At 40.7% G+C, this 27,389-nt stretch overlaps 1 protein-coding gene across 2 annotated transcripts; it reads left to right on the forward strand.

Moving 5' to 3' along the window:
- Positions 1-27,214, forward strand: LOC129362319 (unconventional myosin-VIIa-like). 2 transcript variants are annotated; one of them, XM_055033782.1, is made up of 49 exons: positions 12-116; positions 270-305; positions 478-579; positions 669-821; positions 1,848-1,916; positions 1,997-2,112; positions 2,203-2,330; positions 3,052-3,194; positions 3,455-3,568; positions 3,672-3,825; positions 5,621-5,697; positions 5,788-5,907; positions 6,738-6,880; positions 6,981-7,191; positions 7,272-7,407; positions 7,495-7,661; positions 7,953-8,093; positions 8,926-9,084; positions 9,211-9,303; positions 10,441-10,535; positions 10,775-10,859; positions 10,984-11,085; positions 12,629-12,946; positions 13,027-13,290; positions 14,100-14,270; positions 14,358-14,426; positions 14,519-14,649; positions 14,750-14,876; positions 15,706-15,825; positions 15,906-16,079; positions 16,167-16,397; positions 17,230-17,400; positions 17,489-17,606; positions 18,461-18,587; positions 18,666-18,823; positions 18,904-19,085; positions 19,337-19,446; positions 19,921-20,069; positions 20,227-20,380; positions 20,517-20,672; positions 21,658-21,763; positions 23,066-23,179; positions 24,054-24,141; positions 24,404-24,510; positions 25,136-25,321; positions 25,407-25,523; positions 25,618-25,701; positions 26,771-26,890; positions 26,985-27,214. In XM_055033782.1, the coding sequence occupies exons 2-49, from the start codon at positions 294-296 to the stop codon at positions 27,075-27,077; spliced, it is 6,465 nt and encodes a 2,154-aa protein (XP_054889757.1). In that variant the 5' UTR covers positions 12-116; positions 270-293; the 3' UTR covers positions 27,078-27,214. The 2 variants fall into 2 exon arrangements, with proteins under 2 accessions (XP_054889758.1, XP_054889757.1); XM_055033783.1 differs by having other exon boundaries at positions 1-305; positions 18,907-19,085.
- Positions 27,215-27,389: the final 175 nt, after the last annotated feature.

Here is a 27,389-nt window from a genome sequence, read left to right on the forward strand (position 1 = left end):
CCTCCTTCCTTATACCGAGTCGGCTACCAAACGAGCTCAAGCCAAGTCAGGAGGCTTAATGAGGATCACGAACCAGAGCATCCAGGGGTTTACTTCCTAATTATTTTTGGTTTATGGTATATTTTTTTCTTTTTTTTTTCCCACTTCTAAATATTTGACAATTTAACTCAGAACTCACAAATGGACTTTGTTGAACACAATGAATTACGGTGACATAGCTCAAAGTTAACTTAAGAAACTTGTGGATTTCACATTTGGATTTATTTCAGGGAGCTGGAAAAGCCTAATTCAAGATGCTGAGAAAGGTGAGACTATTTGTGTCTTGTGTTTATATTTTATGTTTTAAAAAGTTCGCTTATCAGATCTGGCTGTTATATCACCTCTGTGTCTATTCATAAACCCCAGCCACACGATAACCTGTAGGATGCAAGAAACTACACGAAGCTGTCAATGAGTTTGCCATTGTTTTGTTTCCAGGGAGAATGGGTGTGGGTGGACTCAAAGATCGGGGTCCCCATTGGAGCCCGAGTCAAAGAAACGCCATCTGGTCAGAGGCTACTGGTGGACGATGAAGGAAATGTACGTAACCTCTGATGGCAAAATGGAAAAGAAGGGGAAAAAAAGTCTCCATCTGGCACTGAGCGCGTTTTCTCTCGATGTTCCCTCAGGAGCGGCGCCTGTCCCTGGAGGAGGAAGCCTCGCTCAAGATCATGCACCCGACATCTGTGGAGGGGGTGGATGACATGATCAAGCTCGGGGACATGACGGAGGCTGCCCTCCTCAGAAACCTGCTGCTCAGACACAAGCAGGGCCACATCTACGTGAGTCACATGCTCACTCAGGAAAACACTGTGGATGATTTTCCCTTTCGGTCCCAGAAAACCCGCTGTTTTACACCAGTTTGTTCATGTGGAGTCATCTTTTAGAGGTTTCCACAGTAAGACATAGTAGAATACCTGCCTGGGTAAAGAAATTATATGAGTATTCACCTAGTTAAAATATTTTTAGTGAGCCACAAGGCGAGCATTGCACACTTTCTTTTTAAGCTAGTTTCTCAAATGTCTTCCTTTGGAAATGCAATTTCTACCCAAAAATACATGTAGTGGCTCTTTATAAAGTTAAAGATGAGACCAAAATAAATAATCTCTTTCCTCATCTTTCATTAGACACGTACTCTGTACAACTTAAAGGAAAAGTGAATCTGTTGAAGAAAATAACTATGTTCCTGCTACAACCTGGTTGTGTAAGTGTACGCCCTTTAGTACACAGCCACAGCTCAGAGCTAGCTACTGGAACATTGGGACGGCAATAACTAATAGATAACTATTAGCTATTGTTTGTGCCACACAACCATAACAATAGAGCTAATAGATAACAACAGCTATTGGCTGTTTGCTAATAATAGCTAATGACCTCTCTGTAATAGCTTTAGCTAAGCAACCATGCAAATTTCAGAAAAATCCCAACAGAGAGTTCAGCTTCATTCTTGGTTAATCAGATTCTCTGTAACTGATGGCAACTGTGAACTCAAAAGACTTAACGCTGAAAACATTAAAACATATTCTGGTTTAAACTGTACAAATATGTCACTTTGAAGGTGGGGGAAAAAATGTTGAAATAATCTCAACAATAGTGTATCGCAGAGATTTTCCAAACAAAAACAAGCTAAGGGTTTGACACTCAGGGTGAAGAATTTTTATTTTTCTGGATTTATTATATAATTTCAATTTATTTTTACAATTTATATATTGTAAAAAGTTCATAAATAAGGAACTTTTGATCCTTCTCCTGAGATCAAATCATATTTTTCTCCTGCTGACCAAAGATCACATATTTTTGTTCTCCAGACCTTCATAGGTTCAGTTTTGGTGGCCGTGAATCCCTACCAGGATTTTCCAATATATTCGGCCGAACAGGTAGGTTTCTGCCTCTTATCTCCATCCATTACAACCTGCAGCCGTCTCCACCAATCACCAAACATCCTTCCGTTCTGCAGGTGAGTTTATATCACAGCCGGAAGCTTGGAGAACTCCCCCCGCACATCTTTGCCATCGCGGAGTCCTGCTACTTCAACATGAAGCGCAACCTCACAAACCAGTGCTGCATCATCAGGTCGGAGACCGCCACGCGCTGCCCTGGGTTACACTTCGCTCGCTTGTATCCTCTGCTTCCTGTTCATCCCTGTTCCTTCTTTTCTCGCAGTGGGGAATCCGGAGCAGGGAAGACGGAGAGCACAAAACTGATCCTGCAGTACTTGGCAGCGGTCAGCGGGCAACTTTCCCAGCAATCGATCGAAAATCAGATCCTGCAGTCCAACCCGATTCTGGAAGGTACGCCAGCAGCACCGTTAGAGTGTTTTCACAACTGATTGTTCAGTAGACCTGGTTCGATTGGGATGCAGTGTTGGAACGTTTGCTACATTTCTGATGGTGCGGTTTGCTTTCACACTGCACTCTGTGAATCGATCCAAACTAATTGAAGAACTGATTGTTTCCATCCTCGCCTGTGGAGGCGCTGCACCAAGAACCGCTGAAGGAAACGACACAAACACCTCAGAAGAAGACATTGACTGCAACTTTCTCCTTCAGAAAATGTTCACAAAAATGGTGTAGCATCAAGTTTGAGCAGTTGTAGGATTTCTCATTTGTCATTGGTAAAAGACCACAAGTTATCGCCAGACACAAGCATTTGTTTTTGGTATTATTTATCCAGAATGCCTTGTGTTGTTGGCTGCTGCCTGTTTTTGGAGCAGTCTCTCGTTCGCTTGGCGTTCACACATCCATTCGAAACGCACCAGAGTTCACTTCAATCAAACCGATGTGGACTGGAGTTCGCTTTTTTTGTTCCGCATCAGAATTGGATTGTGCATTCACACCTCCCCAAATGAACTGGACTTTCTATTCAAACAAACTAGAGTTCTTTTAAAGCGGGCTAAACAAAGTTGATGTCAATCCATTCTCATTTGCTCTCAGGCCCGTGTGAACAAAAAAAGCAGTCGTAGTGGATTTTATAAAAAATAAAAAAAAAAGCATGGTTTTCTGCTTCTTTCAGCTTTTGGGAACGCCAAAACAATCCGCAATGACAACTCCAGCCGCTTTGGCAAGTACTTGGAGATCTTCTTCAACAAAGACGGGGTGATCGAAGGAGCTCGTGTGGAGCAGTACCTCCTGGAAAAGTCTCGAGTGTGCCATCAGGTGAGGTAACTCCAGCCAGACAGATCCTGCTTGTCTGTTATCTCTATGGCAGGCAGGTCGGTACTGTAAGCTCATGAAATTCCCCGAGGGACACCTCTGGAGTGTGTTGTTGGCGTTTCAGTCTGCTTGGTGAGATTTTTCAGCCACTGCGCTCAGGAAGGAAAACATGCTATTGATCATAATCCAGTTTTCAGAAAGGCTCAAGCATATTTTCTTTCCTCTTCTGTTGCCATAAACTTTTATTTTTCTCACCGTCTCAGGCCTCAGAGGAGCGAAACTACCATATATTTTACTGCCTGTTGGCAGGAATTACCACTGAAGAGAGGAAGATGTTGAGGCTTGATTATTCTAAGGAATATAACTACATTACTAAGGTATTCCAAATAAAAGTCACACCTGTTTCTGGGAAACAGACACATCAGTCATGACATCGACATCCACTAGTTGCCCGCAACTGAAGCCTCTCGTGACCTTTAGGGCAACTGCGTCGTGTGCGAAGGCAGAGACGATGCCAAGGACTTCAGCCGCATCCGCTTGGCCATGAAGACGCTGAACTTCTCGGAAGACCAGTTCCAGGAAATCCTCAAGCTGCTGGCGGCCATGTTGCACCTTGGAAACGTCAACTTCCAGGGTGAGCGGCGTTAGATCCGGAGTGGTTGCTTCACAAAATTCACAACGTCACGGCTGAAGCTGGAACTGTGTTTTTTAGGAAGCAGAAACGGAATTAATGAACACTAAGAATATCATAAATACAAGTGACAGGAAACTTAAAGTGCTTTTTAATATTGCTCACATCTCGTTATGTCGAGTTTATTTGTGAAGCATATTTCAGCGACAAGACAGCTCACCATAGAAACATCATACAGAAACCAATCGTGAAGCAAGCACGAGACATTACATCTGAATCATGAAGCAAATATATATCCAATGCACTGATCAATATCCCAGTTATTAATCAAAGGCTTTTAATTGATCAAAGGGTTTTTGGCCTTGATTTAAAGAATGTGTTTCAGCATTGCTGCAGTTTTCTGGAAGTTTCTTCCAGGTCTCTGGAACTTTCTGTGGAAACAGCAGTGCTCAAATCAAAAAAAAGATAACCTGAAAGTGTGGCTTGGATTTGTGTTTTGCTTTACTTCTCTGCTGAAAAGTTTCTACCGGCAGAAAAACGCAGTCTTAGAAGTGGAAGGGGAGCATTAGTGAAAAGCATTTTTGAAGATTCTCGGTTAGATTTAGGTGGTCAAACCCCATGGTGTGGACTTTGACCACAGCATTCTATTTTTTAATTTTTAATGTCTCGTCCGGCGGACTGACACTCAGAATTAGTGCCTCTTTGTGTTTCATTGCTGATCTGTCTGCTATTTCTTCTTCGGTTTCCTCTGACAACTTTACACAAACGTGGTGTCTGCGTTTTGTTGTAGTATATTTGATTTACAACGGGGATGCCCAAAATGTGGCCCGGAGGATGATTATCTTTGACCCCTCTGCCCACAGTGCAAAAAAATGGAGCACATTTGCGATTCATGCGTCTCCAAACTTGTTGACAAACAGAGAAAAACAGGAAAGAAAAAACAAGAGGAAAAACGAAACCCCCCAAATTTTGGAAAACGTTTACCTGTCATGTAATACTGCAAATATGCAACTGTTAACATTTTTGATCAACAATGATTTATAAATTTTCTTTCTTCAAAAATCAAACTACTTAGCTTTATTGGAATATTGTCTATAATGCCAATATTGTCTGGTCTATTTTATTATTATTATTGAAGAGGTAAAAACAGTAAATATCTTTAGAAAGAAATCTTTTCAGTTTTGATAAAAATAAATAAATAAATGCGGCCCCTGAGTTCTCTTGATTTGACAATTTTAGCACAAAAGGCAAAGACGTTGGTCTACACGGATTTAAGAGTTTCACTGTTAAGGGGTTGGACAACAACTCTCAGCACTGTCCTCGGCTGACATGGGTCAAAGGTTAAAATCTCCTCACCATATACTGAAGTTTCTAGTTGCACCATCGTTTAATAACAATAAAACAAACAGTTACATTCTTGTAGCTCTTAAAACAAGGTGAAGGGAGTCCACACGGCACCGCACCGGTTTACCTTATGGTTTCATTAGACATAGATAAGGAGACGGGCTGGAAAACAGAAAATCCTGCATTAGGAGCAATAAAAACATAGTTTTACTGGCCCCTAAAGATTGTGACACAGCATAGCCAATAAAGTTACACCCTCATGCTGTATCTGTAGGCTTTAAAAAGGAACCAAGCTGAATGTTCTTTAATGTTTTATAGAATTAAATTGACTTTTTTGATTTTTTTATTGTTTTGTAAAATTCTGAAACACACTTTTAAAAATTGCAGTTGTTCAAGTTCATGTCATTCACAGTCATTTCTGGATTTTTTTTTTGTTGTTGTTGCTTGCGACCAGGTTCCACCGTAAAGAACCTGGAAACCAGTGATGTGGGCGAATCGGAGAACTTCACCATCGCCTCGTCGCTGCTGCAGGTAGGCGGGCCGGGCCACCGTCCACACGTCCTCTCGACTGTAAATACAACGGCGCTCCTGGCTGGATTTTAACATGCGTTCGCCCGACAGGTGCAAAGGTCTGTCCTGGCCGACAGCCTGACGCATCGGTCCTTTATGACCAACAGAGAGCGAGTCACTAAGGCCCTCAGCGCCGAGCAGGCCACCGACTGCAGGGACGCCTTTGTGAAGGTACCAAAGTTTAGTCACGGCTTTAAATCACAGTCGGCTGTTTCCTTATTGAGCCCTAAATCCCAGTCAAATCAGTCTTAGAGCATGAACTGCTTCGGCAGAAAGAGCTACTCAGTGAAATGTTAAAGAAAATTTCTTTATAACTTATTTGCATTCTTTTTAGGTGACTCCATGGCTGTGGCTGCATGACATGGCAATCATAGCCCTATAAACACAAATATTGCTCTTGAATAACATATCGGCTTCTCCAGGAAACCGTTTACATATAAAAGTGGGATTTTTATCACCAACCTGACATTTTTTCATTCTCTCAAGATAAACTGTGACTTTTCATTAAAGATCGTTCCTGATATAGAAACATTTTTTAGATTGATTATTGTGATCTATAAGGCCAGATCTGTTCAGTGTGATTCTGTGCTTCGTGCTCTGAGAGACGTAATTTAGGAATGAATTAATTACATTTAAATTCACATTTTATGTAGAATTTCTAATAGTACGTTATGAACCGTTAGAAAGAAAGTTTGTTACAGTTTTAAGTTTTTACTTTTTTTTACCATATGTAAATGACTCTTGTTGTTGTCAGTTTCAGTTTCTTTATTATTTTACATTGGCTGTTTTACTCCTAATTGTTGAACAAATTGAAGTTGTTTTTACATCTTTGACCAAGGCTTTTTAAGCTACTGCTGTATTTAAACGCGCTGCACTGGTGTAGTTATAAAATTAATTTGTAATTCATTTATGTTTTTTTTGTTTGTTTTTTTAAAGAAACCTTTTAAGCTTTATATTTTCCCTAAAAACATCTTCTATTTATTCTGTGATTTTTTTCACAGGCGATCTACAACAAACTCTTCATATGGATCGTTGGAAAAATCAACAGTGTCATCTATCAGAAGCTGTCCGACAAACCCAGCTCTTCGCTCCTGTCCATCGGCCTGCTCGATATCTTCGGCTTTGAGAACTTCCAAACAAACAGGTCGGGTGGTGGAGCAAAGATGTTCCAGTTTACTATTGAATTTTACAAACTTCGCTACAGTTACATTATATCTTCTACTTTTTTTTTTTCCTTTTACCAGTTTTGAGCAGCTTTGCATCAACTTCGCTAACGAGAAGCTGCAGCAGTTCTTTGTGGCCCACATCTTCAAGCTGGAGCAGAAAGAGTACCAGAAAGAGGGCGTGCTGTGGAACAACATCCAGTTCACCGACAACCAGAAAGTTCTGGAGCTTCTGGCCGGGAAGCCGTGCAACGTGCTCGCTCTGATCGACGAAGAGAGCCACTTTCCGCAGGTACGCCGACCGGGCCTCAGGTTTCGACTTCTTAAACGCTTAAGAAACAGTTCTCAGTTTTCACTTTGTTTTCGCCAAAGGGGACAGACTCCACCCTGCTGACCAAGTTGAACAAAGAACACAAGGGAGACAAGGCCTACATCGGCTCCAAGAGCGAACACGAAACAGACTTTGGAATTCGCCACTTCGCCGGCCCCGTTTACTACAACACCAACGGTAAGGCAAACGGCTAAGCAAAAAAAAAATACAAAGATGATTAAAAAAATTTTTTTTTTATTTATGTAATTTTTTTCCCCTCTGTAGGATTTCTGGAAAAGAACAGAGACGGAGTCAGTTATGACATCATTAAAACGATCGGCGTTTCCACCAGTAAGCTCCTCCGGGAGATCTTTGAGAAGGACATGTCAACCAACGGACTGAAGGCAACCAAAGCCGCGAAGTTCATCTTGACGCCGCAGAGCTCACCGCGGGTAGGAAGCTCCTTACGTGATATCAGTACTCGCAAAATAAACCAGGAAATTTTGTTCTGATGGTAGATTTAAATTAATTTAACAGTGAGTTATCATATTTTAAGATTTGTAAATGGCTATTTACAGTCCTCTTCATAACCGATATGATCACGAAAATTGTAAATCAAATCAAAATCCGCCAGATTCGTTAACCCCTAATGTTACTTGACTTCTCATTTATCTTCCCCAAGTCATTTTGTTTCCGCGGATACTGGCGTCATGAGCGACATTTTTCTTTCATCGTCTCCGCAGTTGCAGAACGACAAACGCAAGCAAATGCCGACGCTGAGCGGCCAGTTCCGAGTGTCTCTGGACTCCCTCATGAAGGCTCTGTCCGCCTGCCAGCCCTTCTTCATCCGCTGCTTCAAACCCAACAACGATAAGCAGTCTAAGGTGAGAGAGTATCCGCCGCGGCAGCACAGATAATGCACGGCGACACCCGGATGGTCTTCAGTGGGGATAAACGGAGCTCTGTGTGCATGAGATAAAAGATTAGGAGGCTTGATTCCATTCAACGTTCCAAGAAAACTAATGTAATTTTATGATATCATGGACAGTTAAACAACTGGGAAGCAACCTGGATCTGGTCCAAACTGCTAATGCAATACTGTGGCAGCATAGATGCAGTATTGTAAGTTCAGTACAAGTCAGTTGTACAGGTTGCATGTTTTTTTTTCTTTTACCACAACACAACATTGGTATTTATGTACATACTTTGACTGCATGAAAATGTTAAACCACAGACAAACTCACTGGAAAATGTTTATTGGCACCTATAGTTACAACTCCTCTTTTTAGTATATTCTAGTGTCGTGGTTCTCAATCTGGGTGCAAGTCCTTCTGGTGGCTCCCTGATCATTTATCAGTGAGGTTATGCGATCGTTATAACTATAATCCTTCAATCTCAAAAGATGAAAAAATGAATACTTTGAGAAATAGTTAAAGCGGACAAAAAACCTGCCATGTAGCAGCAGAACTTTTGTAAGTTCTAATCTGCTGCATCTCTTTGCCCCTTTGGATTTTGTTTTGAATACCTCACTTATTCTGAAACCATAGCTTCCATCGTGTCTTTGCTCAGTAATAGCATTCACTCTGAAGAGTGTTGGTGAAGCGACGAGTTGCCACGTCATGCTTCTTCAAATTTGTCTGATTTCAGACAGGGCACCAATTTCTTGGTGCTTCAAAAAAATATATGAAAATCTTCACTCACTCCATTCCCTTGCAGAAATTCGACCGAGAGCTGTGCACGCGCCAGCTGAGGTACTCCGGCATGATGGACACCATCCGCATCAGGAAGCTGGGGTATCCCGTGCGTCACAAATTTGAGGACTTCCTGAGCCGCTACCGAGTCCTGCTGAAGACCACCGTCTGCGATCCCAGAACCGTTAAGTCACCATTTTCTTCCTGCACTTTGAACAATTTTCTCCCAAAACGTTTTTTTCATACGGCCGGTATTTGGAAACTGTGAATGTGAATAATGTAAAATAAAATCCTTTGACTCTCCCCACAGACTGACGCCGCAGTCTGTTGTGAAGCCATCTGCAAGGCTGTAATCAGAGGACGAGATGAGTGGAGAATTGGAAGGAAGAAGATTTTTCTAAAGGTACGAAAAAGACTAAGATTAGAATCTGGTGTACAGTTTATACATCAGTCAAATCACTGCAGTTTTTTATCTGTTTATACCCAAATAACATCAGTTCCTCCAGTTTTTCACAAATTTAACATCAGCACAGTTCCCCCCCCCCATTTTTTCGCGTGTAACTGTGATTTATTGAGTCTTTCACAAAAAATGTCAGAAACTATTTCTGTATTTTCCAGCCTCATATTGCCATTTTGCAGAACAATCAAGTATCTTCAGTTGTTATAAAAATGTTACATTGATCAAATTTGACCTAGCAGAAATTTGACTTCAAATTTAGTCTCTGTCTCTTTAATAAGCGTCTGCTCTTTCTGAAACATTGCCTTCAGGAAGTCATTACAACAAGGCAACTGTATTGACAATTTAATGTTCTCAGCAGCGTTGCACTGGGAAGTAGCTCGTGCAATGAGCAGGTGCGGAGTTCTGCCAGGTGCTTGCAAGTTGCTGCTGGCTAGTCTGAAGGAGCTGAGAAGGGAAGCCGTAGGGGAACGCTGTTCTGTAAGGTGGAAACTCAGAAACTGCAGCTCTGAGGAGGAGCTGAAAAGTTGCTACACAGATTAAAGTATTTCTCAAACATGGAAATACTCCAGGGATGTTTTGATGATGGAATAACATTTTAAAATGGTGTAAAACTCAAGAAAGGCTGGCTCGTATTTTATATAATACTCCCCCTTTAAGCGATTGTTAAATCCCACCTTTAGGGGGCAGTATTTCTTACTTTTACGACACTGCTGCATCGACCTTATTTGATGTCAAGTTGCCATCTGTAATCTATGTGGAAAGCAACAAAAGTCACATTTACAGTCATATAAACACAGATATCGCAAAATTCAAAAATATATTGCGAAAAAAAGTCATCATATAAAATGTGAAATCCCAGAGGTCAATGTGAAATGAATAATAGTTCATTTTAAAAAGGCTTGTATTAAAAGAAAGCTATTGAGTCAAAGTTTGACAGTTTATGAATAGGTTCATTTTGGTGTTCACCAAAATAAAAATGATTTTGATACCATTTGCTCTGTCTGATTATATCAGTTTTGAAAAAAAAAAAAAATCTGAATCATCTGTATCAAGTTTTTGTTGTTGTTTTTTTTCCCCCAGGATGCCCATGACGCTGTTCTGGAAAATCTACGGGAAGCAGAACTGAGCAGGGTGGCCGTGGTGATCCAGAGGGTCATGCTGGGAATCAAAGACAGGTGCTGCAAGAAGGGCTGAAATCTTAAACCGAAATGCGAACGGCTCAATTAAATTTATCTCGCCTCCCTTTCCTCTCTCCACCCACAATAACTGATAGGAATATCACCGCAGCACATCTACAGATAGTGATTTACTGCCATCTATGTTGCCTGGATAAGCGAGACGTTACATAAGAACACGTGAAGAAATGCTGATTATGAGAAGTGTTTATGGAACGAATCGAATCTGCTTTTTTCAGAAAGCTCTTCCTGAGGAAACGGGGCGCGGCCGTGGTGCTGCAGAAGCAATGGAGAGCTTCCAGAGAAAGGATAAAGCAGAAGAAGGTTTGATGGTTTCTAACTTCCAGTCGACCTTTGGAGTGTGGACCTTACTCATTGATCTCAGATTGTTTGGAGCTGAGATCAACCTATTTTTGCAAACTTTTTTTGTTTGGTTTTGTTTTTTCAGATTCAGCAGGGTCTCGAGCGCCTGGTATCAAAGGTCCGGGGTCGGAAGCTTAAGGCTCAGTACCAGAAACAGCGAGGGGCTGCCATTGTCATCCAGAGCCAGGCATGTGGTCCGAATACCATGTAATCATGGAAAAAAGAAAGCTCACCCAGGCCTGTCTCCATGGCAGATTTTTTCTGGACGATAAATTGTACCTGAAATTTTCACGATAAACAACAATTTTCAAGGAATCTAAAGCTAATGACATAATAATAACGCAAGAATCAATCAAAACTCGATCAACTTTAAATTCTAATGAACAATCTTGTTAGCACTAGGAACTGGAAAACATTTTAATTATCCAAAAGAATAATAACAAACAAAACTATAGGAACAACAAATGAAATGAAGCATGAATTTTCTATAAACAAAGTTGTCCTTCAAAAAGGGGCTAGCTGATCATCATGCAAATGGCATTATTGAGCTAGTTTCAGTTTATCAGTACAATTAATTAATTTATTGCTTATTATGACAAACCGAAGTGCACTGTCTGCCAAATGTGAAGCTTTACAGACCAGGACAAAAGTGGACAAATAAGGTTCTAGAAACCATTGAATTCTACCCCCAGGTGTCCAAAGACACAAGGCAGGCGACACACTGGCGCTGTGTTTGGGAATCGCTGTCCTGTTGGAAGTCATTTGCCAGACAACCAGACAACCTCACAACTGTTTCTGGAATGCGTCAATATGCTAAAGCTGATTGATTTACTGCAAAGAGCCGAGGGCCTTTGCCACCACTGTTTGTTTGTGCCAATATGTTGCGTCTGGCTTTCTTCAGGCTCAGCCCTCTGGATCTGCTCTTATCTGTCCAAAGCACATTGCGTCCAGAAGTTCTGCAGTTCACTTAGATACAACTTCGCAGACCTTTAAGTCAGTGTTTCTCAAACTTTTTCAGAGTGAGGACCACTTAACCCATTGAACAAACACTCTCAGACCACCTCGCTTGAAGTTGACTCAACAATACAATCTGAAATGAAAGTATCAGTGTCTTAACTCATTTATTGTTGTTTTCTTTGTTCATCCTGTTAAACTTTGGCAGAAACAGAAATCCTCTTCCGCACCACTAAATACAAAAATTATCCATCCATTTCTATCGATTGTATTTACTTACCAATAAAATATTTTTAATAAGTAAAACCTGTTTAAGCGCAAGCAGAGCCTTACAAGCAGGCCTGCCACGATGACAAATTTAGCTGAGCGATTAATTGTCTCAAAAATTATTGTGATAAACGATAATATTGCTTGAAGTTCATTTTCAACTCATGTAATGGTAATGAGATAATAATGCAAGTACATCCTGCCAAAAGTAAATGCACTTTATTTCCGAAGTAAATGCACTTTATTTAGCACTGGAACTGGTAAACAACATAAACAAAAGATAAAATGGACTCTCCGTCTCTTTTTACAAAAAATACACTGGAATAAAAACTAAACACAACATAAAATAAAAACTACATTCAACCAAAAGAGCACAAATTATGAAGTCTGGGTAGTATATTGAAAACAGAGAGTATTTCTCTTTATCTTATATATATTTAAAATATTTGATGGTGGATGTCACCCTTCAAATATTTAAATTTTAATTTCTTGTGCTGAACTGACCGTAGGTGCGAGGCTACCGGGCGAGGAAAGACTACAGGCAGAAGAGAGAAGAAATTGCCCGTCAGGCTTTGCTCTTAGAAATGGAGAGGCAGGAGCAAGAGGATCTCGGCGAAGAACTCCATCAGCGGCTGATGCAAGTTGCTGAAGAGCAAGCCGACATAGAATCACAAAAATCTGTCCGATCTCACAAGTCGGAGAATTCTAGTGAATCGGAGAAAGCTAGTGAATCGGAACACTTCAGTGACTCTGAATCGGAGGAGGGCTCCAATAAAAACCTCCGACTCTCTGATGAAGACATGGAAGACAAAAGATCAGACTCCGAGGTCAGGCAGTCGACTCTGTTGTGTTACGCTTTATTAATTGTCCATTACATTTCCTTTGACCTTGTGTTGCTTCTGAGTAGGACGTTCAGGAGGCAGACGATGAAAGCCCGCACAGTTCGAACCAGATGACGGTCGTCATCACGCCGGCCTCTAACGCGGCGAGCCCCACGCTGTCGCTGGAGGAGGAGGAGGAAGAGGTTGAGGACGACTTTGACGACGAGACCAACATATTCTCCTTTTACAACTTCAGCAAACGCCACTTCCAGAAAGACGAGGACCACAAGCACACCCCACAGAGGCTGAAGCATCCACTGCTGCACCACGAGGACGAAGGAGACGCCCTGGTGAGACGAGACCGTAGTATTGATGCCTCAGGGTGTATTCGCACCGACCATGTTTGGTCGGCTTCAATTGAACACTAGTTTATTTGTCTAGAACAGGGGTCCCCAAAGTGGGTCCTCGAGGGCCGGCATCCTGCATGTTTTAGTTCTCTCCCTGATTTAACGCACCTGGATCAAATGATGGCTCGTTAGAGGCCTGAGAAGAAGATTGACATTCTGAAAAGGTTGTCTCTACCACCAAGGAGAGAACTAAAACATGCAGGATGCCGGCCCTCGAGGGCCCACTTTGGGGACCCTTTGGTCTAGAACGTATCAAACTCTTGTCCGCCTACAAACCTAGGTCTAGGCTTAGTTCAGGTGAACTCTGATGCGGTTCAGATGCATATGTGAATGACAAGCAGACTGGAGACTGCTCCAAAAGCAGACAATAGTGCTGGGCATTCTGGGTAAATACAACCATAACAAGGATGAGAGTCTAGCGGTAGCTGGAAAACAGCTCATAGTCTTCTACCAACGACAAAGAGAAATCCTACAACCACTAAAATATTAAATTTTTGTTAACATTTGCAAAGAAGAAAGTTCTGTTCATGTTTTCTTCTAAGGTGTTCCTCGTTTCCGTCAGTGGTTCTTGGTGCAGAGCTCCCACAGGCAAGGAGGGAAACAGGTTTTTCAAAGGGTTTAGTCTGTTTGACAATGCGGTGTGAAAGCGAACCGCATCAGTTGAAAACATTAACAAACTTTGGACCTTTGCTCCCCAATCCAACCGAGACTGCTGGACGTCTGCCTCACATTCATTGTTCTCTTTCCGCCAGGCGTCTCTGACCGTGTCCTGGATCATTATGCGGTTCATGGGCGACATACCAGAGCAGAGACCTGCTGACTCCATATCTCAGCAGTCCAGCACCGTCTCCCAGAGCACCCTGTCCCGTCTGCTTCCAGGCAGGCAAGGCCGGAGGCTGAGCAACCTGGTGGGGCTGGATCAGGTAAGCTCCTTAGAAAATAAATCAATAAAAACGTTTTCTTTTTCTCAGTGATCACTATTTCATCTTTATCCACACATTTCTGAACAGAAAATCCTGAGGAAGAACAAGAAAAAGTTTGGCGGCGGAAACAGAAAAGCCTCTGCCATCTTGGAGGAGGTTGGAACCATATTTGTCTCTGTTCCAGTTGGTTCTTGTTCTCTGTATTATTTGCATTCATAACTTCTTTGTTTGGTTCTCATCTTTTGCAGCCAGAGAACTTGACCGAGGACGAGGACATTGACATTCTGGTGGGAGAGAGCACGACGCTGGATCGACAGCTCACACAACTGGAAAAGCTGCACATTATCGTCGGATATGGTTTGTCACGGCAAGGCATAAGGTAAAATGTGAATGCAGCTGGCAAAACATTGTGTTTTGGTGGAGAACAGCAGTGTTTTTTTTTTTATATATATATTTTTGACCTTTTCTTGAACTTTTAGGGATGAGATCTACTGTCAGATCTGCAAACAGCTGGTGAACAACAGGAACAGAAAGAGCTGCATGCAAGGCTGGGCCCTCCTCTCCCTCTGCCTGGGGATCTTCCCTCCAACAAGCCTCTTCATGGAGGTCGGCAGTCTCTGTTTAGACACTCAGATGTGGTACTATGTTCACTGGGTTTAAAAAAGTAGTCACTTAGAAGTGCAATTAATCTCCAGTTGATGTTGTGATGGTGTCCTGGAAGAAATTGTTCACCTTCCATCAGGTCAAGGACCCAAAACATGTAGCTTGCGCAACTCTATGATGACTTAGAAAAAAATCACACCTACGTGGCATAATCTAGTCAAAGTCCAGATCTGAGTCCTTCTGTTTAAGGACATCTAAATTGAACTATTTAGTAATTGCTCACACATTACTCAGCCAGATGTCTAAGTGACTCTGCAAGGACTTGTTGTAGATGTGCAATGCTTATAGAGTTCATAACCCAAAGGATTTACAGCTGTACCTGCATCAAATGTTGAAAAAACATGTATCCTTTCCTTAGTTCTTCACAGTTACCTTTTTGTGAGTGTGTCGCATAAAATCCCCCAAGAATTCCTTTGTTTGTTGTTTTAATGCTACCAAAGCTATGAATGGCAAGATGTGACTTTTTTTTTCACTTTAAGATTTCGTGACTTTATAGCAACCATTTAGTTTGCAAGCTAAATATTTAGATGAACTAAACATTGAGCTACACTAAATATTTAGCTTTAACCTAGATATGCAGCTTGCTTCCTAAATATTTTGTTTGAATCTGTGACATTGATGAATGAATGAATAACTTTGAGGCGAAATAAACCAAATTATTGCTGTTACTTTTTTACAGTGTAACTTAACAAACGCCACCCCTTAGCTTTTTCTTTGCAGAGCCATAGTTCCTCATCGTTTTTAATGTTTTCTGCTCTCCTCTGTCCCCCAGTGTTTGGAGAGCTTCCTTGAAAGAGGTCCATATGGTTACAGAGAGTACTGCATTGAGAGGCTCCATCGCATAGTAGCCAACGGAGACAGAAAAGAGCTCCCCTGTTGGCTAGAGCTGAAGGTAAAGTCCTGTATCCTGACGAATTTGGTTGTAGAGTGACTCTTTCAGTCATTTTCACTCATTATCATCTATAATAACAGGCCGCCAACAACAAGGAGCCCATTGATTGGTCGGTGACACTGATGAGTGGTGAAACGGTCAAAGTGCAGCTGGATTCAGCCTCCACCTCCGCAGAAGTCTGCCAGGCTGTGGCCAACAAGATCGGACTCAAGGACACCTTTGGGTTCTCCGTCTACATCAGCTTCTATGAAAAGGTTCCTGGGAGCTTCTTTAGTCACGTGGCTTCAGTGTTCCTACCTGCCTATCACAGAGTTATATCGGGGCTCGTGTTTTATCTCCAGATGTGGTCTCTGGGATCCTACGGGAAGAACCACGTGTTGGATGCCGTGTCTCAGTGCGAGCAGGAAATGAGGAGACAGGGCAGGGAGGAGAAGGATACGCCCTGGAGTCTCTCCATCCGCAAGGAGCTGTTCTCCCCGTGGCACGACTGCGACCAGGACGCAGTCAGCACGGATCTGATCTACAAGCAGGTCATCAAGGGCATCAAGTCTGGAGAATACGTCAGTGAGAAGGTGAGAGGCTGAAGGCAAGCTTCTGTTTTCAGTATTCCTGAATGGAAAACGTATTCCTGCAGCTTCAGGCTGGTTGTAGAGATTTGGTAGAGTTAACAAATCGAATTAATGAAACATTGTAGAGCAGCAGATAATTGAGTATTTCAGCAATATCTGTCAGATGCAGATACAAGAACCTAACTTAGAAGAGAGGTTTCCAGGGGATTGACGTTAGCCACTGAAAAATTCAAGATGGCCACCTAGGGTGTCATGGACAATTGTTTTTTTTTCACTAAAATCACCAATTAGATTGGCGTGATTGGTGTCAAATCATAACTTCCATATTTTGTTTCCTTTTTCCTTTTTTTTCAAAAGGGTTTTAATGGTCAGTAGATGTTTGCACTAAAATTGGCAGAAGTGTTACTGCCATTATCCCTGACCTGTCTCCTGTGTTCCTTGGCAGACATGGCTGCTGTTCGTTCACTGATGTTCTGAGGCCTTTATGGTATTATACTGAGATTGAATTACATACAGTTAGACTCCATTTATAAATGAAGTGACTTTTAAAAGCAAACAGTGGCTCTGGATTTTGCTTAGGGGAGTAAATCAGGCTGAATGCTTTTCAAAAAGTTTGATAACTACGTATCCTTCCACTTTACAATGAATACACTGATGTTTGTGGTTGATAAAATGAGGAAAAAAAGACATCGGTCTTGTGTTGGAAAGGAAGTACTCACTTTGTTTTTGCCGCTTTAAAGAAAGATGTGCCACATTTATTGATATTTTTATCACAGACTCAAAGACGTAAATCAATAGATTACGTAATACAATAAAACCATTCTGCATGTCTCAGGAGGACGAATACGTCCAGCTGGCTGCGATGCACTACTTTGTCCGGTTCGGCTCCCAGGAGCCCACCACAGAGAGGGTGCGCAGTGTGGTCCAGGACTGCATCACAACCACACGGATCGAGAGCAGATCCATGACGATGTGGATCGATCTCATCACGGCAGAACTCTCGAAGGTAAAAGACAGAGCAGCAGTCTGAATGTTGCAGTGAAATCCACGTAATCAGTCTGATATGAGCTGAGCTCAGACTTTGGTTCTTGTAGGAGCGCTATAACAACGGGAGACTGCTGGCAGAAAAGCTGAAAGGAGACGTGGTGGACATTGCCCGGCAGAACTGGCCGCTCGACTTTTCCAAGCTTTACGAAGTCACAATGACGTCAGGTCGGTCGACGTAACTTGCCCCGTTAAAGACGCACGCGAAGCATCATACGAGCAAAATTACAATACAATACAGAGCATATTTCCTCTCATATTGCGCCTTCCAGAGGTATTTATAACCCTCCTCATTTTGCCATGTTCCAGCTATTACATAACGGGAAAATTGGAGGATGTCATTTCCACAAAAATGAGATCATCTTATTCTGGGTGAAACATAAAAGCAGTTTATGTAAAATGAAAAATTATAACAAATTGAAAGGAGCAATCAGTACTTACTGTACATCTCCTGCCTATAATACTCATTATGAACTTTCAAATATATGTGAATAAAAACAAGAGCAAGTGTTTTAGATTCTCTCGTTGCAAATCCAGACATTTTTCTTATGACAAAATTAGCTTACATTTTGACGGGGCCATTATAAACACATGACAATGCTTCGATATGAAAACACTAAATCTTAAAAAGTATTTTTGGTCTGGTTTCTACTACTACTTGAACCACTTAATAAAATTAACTTAAAAGTAACCTTCCAGCAAGAAACAGGAACTTGTTTCAATAATTTCATATTGATTGAAAAGTTCTAGATGTTGGTGAAATAATCTGCCAGTGGAACCAAACAGTTTCCCATATTGTAAGTTAAAATGTCTTGCTCCATTGGCAGATTATTTTATTTACAGCTTTTCCATTAATATTAAGGAATTATTTACTTCCAACAAGTTCCTATATTTTTGATGAAAGGTTACTTGTAAGTTATTTTTGTTATTTCTAATGCACTACCTCTGACCTCTTCACTGCACCTCCACAGTCATTTACAATTGCTAATAGTAACATTTCACACCCTGCCGTTCATCCGCAGGACCCCCGTTGCCCAAAAGCAGATTTTTTGTGGCCGTAAACTGGAAAAGCATCGTCTTCATGGAGCGAAGGGAGAAGCTTCTGCTGGAGATTCCCTACGTAGAAGTGAAGAAAGTCCAGATGGCGAGGTAAATCTCTTATCTCTGCGAAACGTCTTTCTTTGTGTGCTTTTTTAAAACAAACTTTGCCGTTTTTGACGCGTTTAGCGACAGCCACCAGTCAGTGAACATGGACACGCTCAGAGGACAGTATACCCTGAGGTGCCAGGACGGGGCGGACATGGCCAAGATGATGCAGTACAACGTGGACGGGCTGAGACAGCGCTCCGTGTACGCTGTGGTTCAGCAGGACATCCCCAAACAAGGTGAGGTGTCTTTTATTCCCAGGGGACGTTTCGGGTTGACCGATTCGATCTCCGAACTCCAACGTTCTTGTGTCCGTCAGCAGACGATCCCATCTACCTGATCTGTAAGCGGGGCGACCTGCTGTTGGTGGAAAAAGACAGCTACCCGCCAGACAGCGACTTGATCAGAGCTGTCAACCAGAGGACCAAAAGCAGCGGGGTGGTTTACAAGGACAAAATGGAGTTTCTACCGACTCTGACCGAACCCGCTGAGGACATGCTGGTAAAGTAACCTTCACCAATTTGCATATTCCTTTACAAGATTGTCTTTCTGACAATATATAGACAACAAGATTCCACACGGCAAAGTAAGCCGGATGTAAATCAGAACTTCATCCAACTCTTTAGATCGAATGCCGACTAGAAAATGAAATTCTACCCATTATCATGACCTCACTGGGAGTCTTCGGCACTCTGCTTCCTATGACTCTGTCTGTGTGCTGAAACTGATCCGCTTCCTCTCCCCTTCCACAGAACCTGTTCAGCCCGAAGCAGCGGAAAGCCTCCGTCCCAACCATCGTCCCTCTGGTTGAAGAGACAGTGGCTCCCGTCTCTTTGAAGGAGTTTGCTCTCGAGAATTTCAGGTAACTAGGCTGATCATCCCCTAGTTACTTTTCCATCAATTAAATCCCCTGGATCTGTTTACGTTGATGCATACTTTTTAATCTGAACATTTTTAATGTGTCAATGCAACATGATATAAGTTAACCAAACTACCACTCTTGACCTAAAGAGGAACATTTATAAATTAACGTTTAGAATTTCTATTAAACTTTCCTGAATATAAAAACCTGGAAAGCTGAGAGGTTTTGGACATGTTTGGTTTGAGGCAATAAAACAGTTTATTGAAAAAGAATCACAATTGCATGAATATTTATATTTCACACTTACAAAGTTAGGTATAGTGACTCATTTTAGTGTCAGAGTGAGATCATTCTGATAAAAATTTTTAAAAATTGATTGACAGCACTCACTTTGACACAAAAATGAGAAGCATCCATGTGTTCCAGAGAATCTGCAGGATTCTGTTGACCTGCCATTTCGCCTTTCTTTCTCAGATCAGGCAGTAAAGGTGGCGGCCGCGGTGCCAAGGGTGCCAACAAGGAGAAGTTGTGGATTTTCTCCAAGGAGCCCATCAAACAGCCGCTCTTGAAGACTTTGCTTCACAATCCAGATCTCAGCAACATGGCCTGCAACGCCTTCATTGATATCCTCTGAGAAATAATATGCTTATTTTTACAGGCATTAAGGGTCGGCGCTTCACAAGCGTACTTTGTTTTATGAATAGTTTTCCACAGAACAATACCTTAGACTTATAAACACGGACTTATAAATAAGTGTGAGTCCTTGACCCGCTCTCCTACCCATCTTGAAGTACATGGGCGACTATCCCATCAAACAATCTCGAAGTCCCACGGAGCTGACTGACCAGATCTTCGGTCCAGCCACTAAGCATGAGGAGCTGCAAGATGAAATCTACTGCCAGATAATGAGACAGATGACCACCAATAGCAGCAGGTGTTCCTCAGTTGATACAAATCTAATAAAAAACTTAAAAAAAAACTTAAAAAAAAAAAAAAAGCTTCATAAACTAAAAAGTTAACACATTTAATCTTTTGTATTTGTGGCTTGCCTTCTCCGCCTGACCCATCAGGATGAGTGTGGATCGTGGCTGGCAGCTGATGTGGATGTGCACAGGCTTGTTCCCGCCCGGTCCCAGATTAAGGGCACACGCTCAGCGCTTCCTGGAGTCACGGCCCAGGGACCCGCTGGCTGCCGGCTGCTTACAGAGGTTTCAGGATTTTTCCAGGTCAGCCTCGGGATAATGTGCGATGAACGATTTATATCCTCTGACTTTGTTTCTGTACAAAAAAAAAAACCTTTACAACTTGAAGGCATCAAAAACCACTAGAGATGAAAACTGTTCTTTATATAGTAATAGTAAAAAATAAGTTTTTTGTGGGACAAAACAAATCTCCATTGAGCAAATCAGCATTTTGACAATTTGATGTCCCCCAACAGGGGCTAACAAACATCCCCTCCTTTCAAAAAAAAGAAGAAAAAAAAAACAGTCTGGTATGTTCACCTGATCTGCAGACTAACCAGACACAGAGTGGTAATCGAGCCCATACCTCACTGACTCTACCATGTTTGGATTTTGGAACATGTTAACATGCTATTTCCTAAATAATTGTCTCTGAAGTCGGTGGACTTCGTCTTACAAAACTTCACAAATCAAGATACAACCTGCCGGCTAATACAAAATAATATGACAGAGATTATTGAGCTATCTGTCTTGCTAGCTAGCTTTATAGCTATCTAAGTACCTATAGGTAGATACGTACAAAGCTAGCTAGACATTTATCATCTAGCTAGCTAGGTAATAGCTAGACAATATATGAGTCTGGGGTTGTGGAGTACCGGTATGTTTTTAAAAGATTTCCTCTGCTTTTGTCCTAAATTTAAAAGTAGTCAAACCCCTGTCAGTATTTTTTTTCATATTATTTTCTTTCAAAAAAGAAATGTTTCTGATAGACAGTATCTCTAAAGGATAATAAAACAATGTTCAGGAAGAATAAATTAAAAATAATTGATATTCCTTCAGACTAGCCAGCAGAAGAGTCAAATCCTTCCTGTAACTGCTGACTGTTTTATGTGTTTCTTTTTGTGTTTTGACAATTTACCTATTGCGATTTAGCCAAAAACTAGTCTATAGTCTTACTTTGATTCCATTTATCTGCTAAGACATTCTGTTTCGTCAAATTAACTCATCTAAGTGTTTTTTCTCCCTTCAGTAAAGAGCCCAGGACACTTCCTCCTCATCAAGCAGAGGTGGAGGCCATCCAGCAGAACAGCACTCAGATCTTCTACAAAGTCCACTTTCCAAATGACACAGATGCTGTGAGAACCAACATCATTTACTTCTCAGAAATACAAATGGCTCAGAGTGAACAGATTATGTCATCCTTTATAAAGGAGTTGTTCTGTATTTTTGGATTTAGATTAAAAACTAAAAGTATGTCTTTAGGCATTATTTTTCTTAGTTTGAACTCAGTTGTTTTGATGGTGTAATTTTTATGGAATCAAGTTGATTCACAGTCTCAAGATCATTTTAATGGAAACCTTGACTGTATATATATGAATTATTTTTATACACGAGGACATCATAAAGAGGATCTGGTCATTCCCACCTGTCCAGCTGTCCTTACAAACGTAACTTTTTCATTTAGACATATTCTTAAGTAAATAATTACTTGGTGAGCTCTTTTGTGGTTTTTATGCTTCATGTTTTAAAGGGGGAGTATTATGTAAAATCTTATTCCCTCGTCAAAAACATACCTGGAGGGTTGACTTGATTCTTTTATGCATGGTTGAGAAATCTTTTAATATCCTGGGGCAACCATTCAGCTGTTCAAAACACCTGGGTGGACTTAGCCCCCCGCCTTTCAGACGAAGCTCCTCCTCCAGTTTTCGAGCTTCCACTTCACAGATCAGCTCTTCCCTGTGACTCCCCTTCTCGGCTCCTTCAGACTAGCCAGTAGAAATTAGTAAATACCTCCTGAGGTCATTATGGGGACTGCATCTCAGCGCAACGCTCATAAAAACGTGGTTAAAGGATTAATAGAGGAGCAATGTTGTGGTGACTTTCTGAAGGCGGAGTTTCAGAAAGAGCAGGAGTTTCTTAAAGACACAGAGGCTCAATTTCAACATGTTAAATTGTGGAGTAAATTTTCTTTTAAGTCATATTTGATATATACAAAAATTTTTATAACATCTTAAGGTAACATTCTTGATTGTGCTTTAAAATAATACTAACACATAATACTGCCCCTTTAAAATATATATATATAAAAAATCCTGGTGAGGATCAGACACAGAGACACAAACTCCTAGAATAAGGGTGTACTTTCTTTTGATTACAACTGCAGCATTTTTTATTACACCATTTTTTTTATTCAAACACCTGTATAAACAAATCTTTGTGCTGCAAATGAAAAGATGTCCCTCGGCGCATCGGCTTCACTCAGCCTGAAAACAGGAAGCGTGTGGCTTTCGTAAGTCTTCATGGTGTTGCTCACCTACATACAGTACTTACCACAAACACAGGAGAGAGTCTCCGCTCGAAAACAAACGAGGGAACTTGACAAAACCGTGTCTCTAGTTGAAGTCTGAGCTGTGACATCTTTCTGTGATTCCTCGCAGCTGGTCGAGGTTTCCTCCACGATCACGAACAGGGAGCTGCGCTACAGCATCGCCGCCCAGCTCTCGCTGAGCTCAGCGGAGGGATACGGCCTGTACATGAAAGTGACGCAAAAGGTGCGGCTAGGCAACAACTGTGATTGACAACTTTTTTTTTTTTTTTCCCATTTTTAATTTTGTTGATGTAAAGCTATAAAGTTGAATGTATTTTATTGAGATTAAATTTGATAGAGTAAGTAGCATGACTTTCAGCTTTTATAGTCAAAATTTATTCTTTTATTCACCCTAAATTAAATGCAGTTCAGGCAGTTTTTTCAACTGGAAGAGAATATCACTCTTCTTTTTAAGAGTGATATTCTTGAAAAGAATATCACTCTTATAAAAAGTTTTAAAAACACATGCAAACACCCCTTTACTTGAACTTCAAGTATCATTGCAAATAAACTACCAATAATAAAATTTGTAGAGGTTTGTGGTTGAAGTGTGAAACGTTCAGGTTTTAAGTTCTGCAGATAGAAGGTGATATCGTCTCACTTTTAGTTTTCACAGCTATTTGACTTTCTTCCACGTTTTGTTACTTTACAATTGCTTTAATCTCAAAAGTCAGCCAGTACAAGAAACAAGTACATTTTTATTTAAATTTTTTTTTAATCATCAAAATTATTGCGCTAATACACATCAGATGTCTTAATTGATGTGTCATTTACTACTAATCAATGCAGATTTGTGGTGCGTAGAAGCTGAAAGCTGCTTCTCCATGTTTGCTTTTTAGTGAGGTATTAGTGTGAAGAATTTTGACGATGGCAATCACAGTACAATTTAGAATAATGCTGCAAAAGCGACGCTTAATGAATACTCTCCGGTTGCACCAAGTAATGTAAAGGGGAGTTTTGTTTTTTGTGTTGCACGTTGCGCATGATCTGTGAAACAGAACGTCAGCAACAGTCTTGTAAAAGATAAAAATGGTCCTTTCCTGTTCGCCGTGTTGCAGATGATGAGCCTGGATGAGGACAAGTATTTCTTTGACAGTCTAAGGCAACCTCCAGATGTTACTAAGAAAGGGAAAAAAGTGAAAGAAGGTAAATGTCTTTCTGTGTTTAAAAGAAATTTGAAAACCGTTACGATGAAGCGATATGGCATTGAATATGTTGTGTATTTGAAACTTGGCTATCATAGTCTTCTGAGTTGTGCCATTATAATTATGGCAGATATAATTTTTTTAATAAATTCAAATTTATTGGGCGAATGAAATGGAAAAATAAGATGGAAAATGTTCAGACAGAACTTGTTTCGCTGTGTTGGGGTTTTTTTCATGTTCATAATTCAAATCTGGCTTCACAGTCAATCAGCCCAATGCGCCGCTGCTGGTGGTCTACAGAAGGAAGCTCTGGTTCAACGTGATCCCAGGAAAAGATCTCATCGCAGATCTCACTTTCCATTACCCGCAGGTATTTATTGCAGTTTGTCGCCTGGGTTTTTACTCGTGTTTGTACGATGGCGTATTAGGGCCATTGCAGGAAAGAAAAAAAGGAAGAGTATCTCAAAATTTAATGCAGTTGAAAAAGTCATAATTTCCTTGGAAAATTTCAGAAATTTTGAGATCAGTCCGAAATGTTTAAAAAAAGGAACTTGGAAATTTCTGAGTTTGAAAAATCATAAATTTGAGACCTTTTCAGATTAATCTAAAAGTTGAAAAATTCTTAGAAAAAGCTGTGAAATTTTGGGATTTATCTCTAAAATTGCCCAGAAAAAAACTTTTGACTTTTGAAACTTGGAAATATCAATGTTTTCCTATAAGTGTTCTGAGATTAATCTTAAAGTTTCAGGGCTCTTTCGAGAATGTTTTTTCTCTTCAAACTTGGAATTTTTCTTGTTTTTTCTACAAGATGTCTGGGATTAAACTCAATTTTTTTTCAATCTCAGAAATGTTTGAAATGTTTTTTTCTTGCAAATTTCTGATTTTTTTGGGCAGAAATGTGCTCCTCCCATTCTTTCTTTCTGCCATGCCCTGATAAGCTGTCGTATGTTTGGGATGCAGCGTGATTGTAAAACATTTCCTGTTTCTCCTCACAGGAGGTGCCCAAGTACCTGCGTGGATATCTCACCTGCACCAAAGAGGACATGTTTAATCTGGGTGGGCTCCTGTTCAGAGTGGCGGTGGACTCAGACAGATCCCAGTTTGTCATGATCCCCAGAATGCTGAACGAGCTGGTTCCTGTCGACAAAGTACAAATGATGCAACCTGAAGAGTGGAAGAAGGTAAAGGGACTTTACAGATCATGTCGTTTTTCTTCAGCCTCACGTTTAAGAGTCAATGATTCCAAAAGTATTGTTCTCATGTCAGCACATCATCGCGTCGTACAACAAGCAGAGCGGCATGACGGTGCAAGAGGCCAAAATCGCCTTCTTGAGAGCCATTTCGAGCTGGCCATACTTCGGCTGCTCCTTCTTTGACGTTAAAGTGAGTTACAGGAGATGGAGTGGCAATGACATTCTGAAGCCAAGAAAACATCTTTTTGTTTAATGAATTAATTTTTTTATGTTTTTTCCTGCAGCAAACTTGTGAATCAGATTACCCGAACACACTCTGGTTTACGGTCAGCAAGAAAGGTGTCAGCCTAATTGACCCAAGAAATAAGGTATGCAGAGTAACTGTTGATTATTGTCAGTATTTACGCAGATTAGTGCAGATTGGATGTTATATAATGGATACAACACAAAGAAATGAAAAAATAATGTCATGTTTTTTAGAATTTTTACTCTGTGACATAAATTTACATTCAGTATATTTCATGGTGTACCTAATTAGTCATTGTTAAAGATATTAAGAAAATATATCAACTGGAAAGTAAAAAACTTCCCACTTACTGATTATCTACATCCATTCATGACTGAGCTCAAGCTAATTATGCAAAAATGTGGCAAAAATTTCTGTCTGGCTGTAGAAAAGCTTTCATAGAAATATATACAAATGACGTGGAGATGGAGCTGCAGCACAAGGAGGTTTAACAAAAATATTTAAAAATCATATCTTATTTTCCTTTAGTTTCACAATATTGTGCAACCATGTGTTGGTCTATCATATAAACTCCCTAAAAATACTAAATTCGTGAAAGGAATGTGGCAAGATTATGAAAAATATACAGGGTTGTAATATATTTTAAAGGGGCAGTGTTATATAAAATCAACTTTTTTGAGGTGTACATCATGTTATAATGTTATTCCCTCATCAAAAACATACCTGGAGTGTTGCCTTAATTTTTTGTGACATCCTTTTAATTCACCCTCTCAGCTCCTTCAGACTAGCCAGCAGAAATTAGCAAACACCTAGTGGAACTGTATGTCTGCTAAATTTATTATACGAGCTACTTATAAGCCAAATACTGGTAAAGATGTTGTTAAAGTGTTAATAGAGAAGCAATGATGTGATGACTTCCTGAAGGTGGTGTTTTGGACAGAGCAGGAGTTTCTGAAAGACACAGAGGACCAATTTCAAGGCATTAAACTAGAGCGTCAGATTTCTTTTACGTCATTTTTATAACAACTTGATTGTGCTATAATATAGCACTACATGACTAGAAAATACATAATACTTTCCTTTTAAAGCCCCTGTTTATAATCCTTTTTTTTAATGAACGAGTTTTGTTGCTATTGTTTGTTTTTATTCTTTTTTATCTACACAAGCGTACGATTCTCCTAACATTTCAGGAGCTGCTAGTGATGCACCCGTTCAACCGTATCATAGACTACAGCAGCACGGGCAACATTTTCCAGATGACCATCCGCACCCTGGTGAAGGGCATCAACTTCGTGTGTGCAACCCCACAGGTGAGTGGGCCGAGGTTAAATGCAGATTATAGTAAGGTCAAGGGTCAACGGCCATTCATACTTTATTCATGCTGGCCATTTCTTCCCGCATCAGGCCGGGACTATAGAGGACCTCGTCAAGTCGTATGTCAGGATGTACGAGGAGCAGAAGATGATCTCTCGACCGAAGAACACCATGTTTCCCTGATGCTTCACACTGAGCCGCTCGGATTTCCACGCACTGTTATTCAGTATCTTTAAGTTTATGCATTTGTAAACAATAAATGATAATGCTGTCCATTATAAATCTTGCCTCTATTAAAAGAATAGTGATATTCAAATGTCTCTGTGCGCTATTTGTGGTTTTTTTTTTTGTTTTGTTATGTTTTTTTTTACTTGATACACAAATGTTGCCCTTTTGCATAGTTTGAACTTAGATTAAGATGAAGAACGTTAGATACATTGTGGCTCTAGTAGGTCTTAACTTGAGTGATTTTTTTGTTTGTTTTTAAGTAATTAA

This window comes from Poeciliopsis prolifica, unplaced genomic scaffold (genome assembly GCF_027474105.1).
Source record: "Poeciliopsis prolifica strain line A6 unplaced genomic scaffold, Auburn_PproV2 SCAFFOLD008, whole genome shotgun sequence".
NCBI lineage: Eukaryota > Metazoa > Chordata > Actinopteri > Cyprinodontiformes > Poeciliidae > Poeciliopsis > Poeciliopsis prolifica.

Coding starts and splice junctions, on each gene's coding strand:
- LOC129362319 (XM_055033782.1), top strand. Junction 8,094..8,925: donor ACAACGATAAGCAGTCTAAG/GTGAGAGAGTAT, acceptor ATTCCCTTGCAG/AAATTCGACCGAGAGCTGTG. Junction 20,673..21,657: donor AGGTTTCAGGATTTTTCCAG/GTCAGCCTCGGG, acceptor TTCTCCCTTCAG/TAAAGAGCCCAGGACACTTC.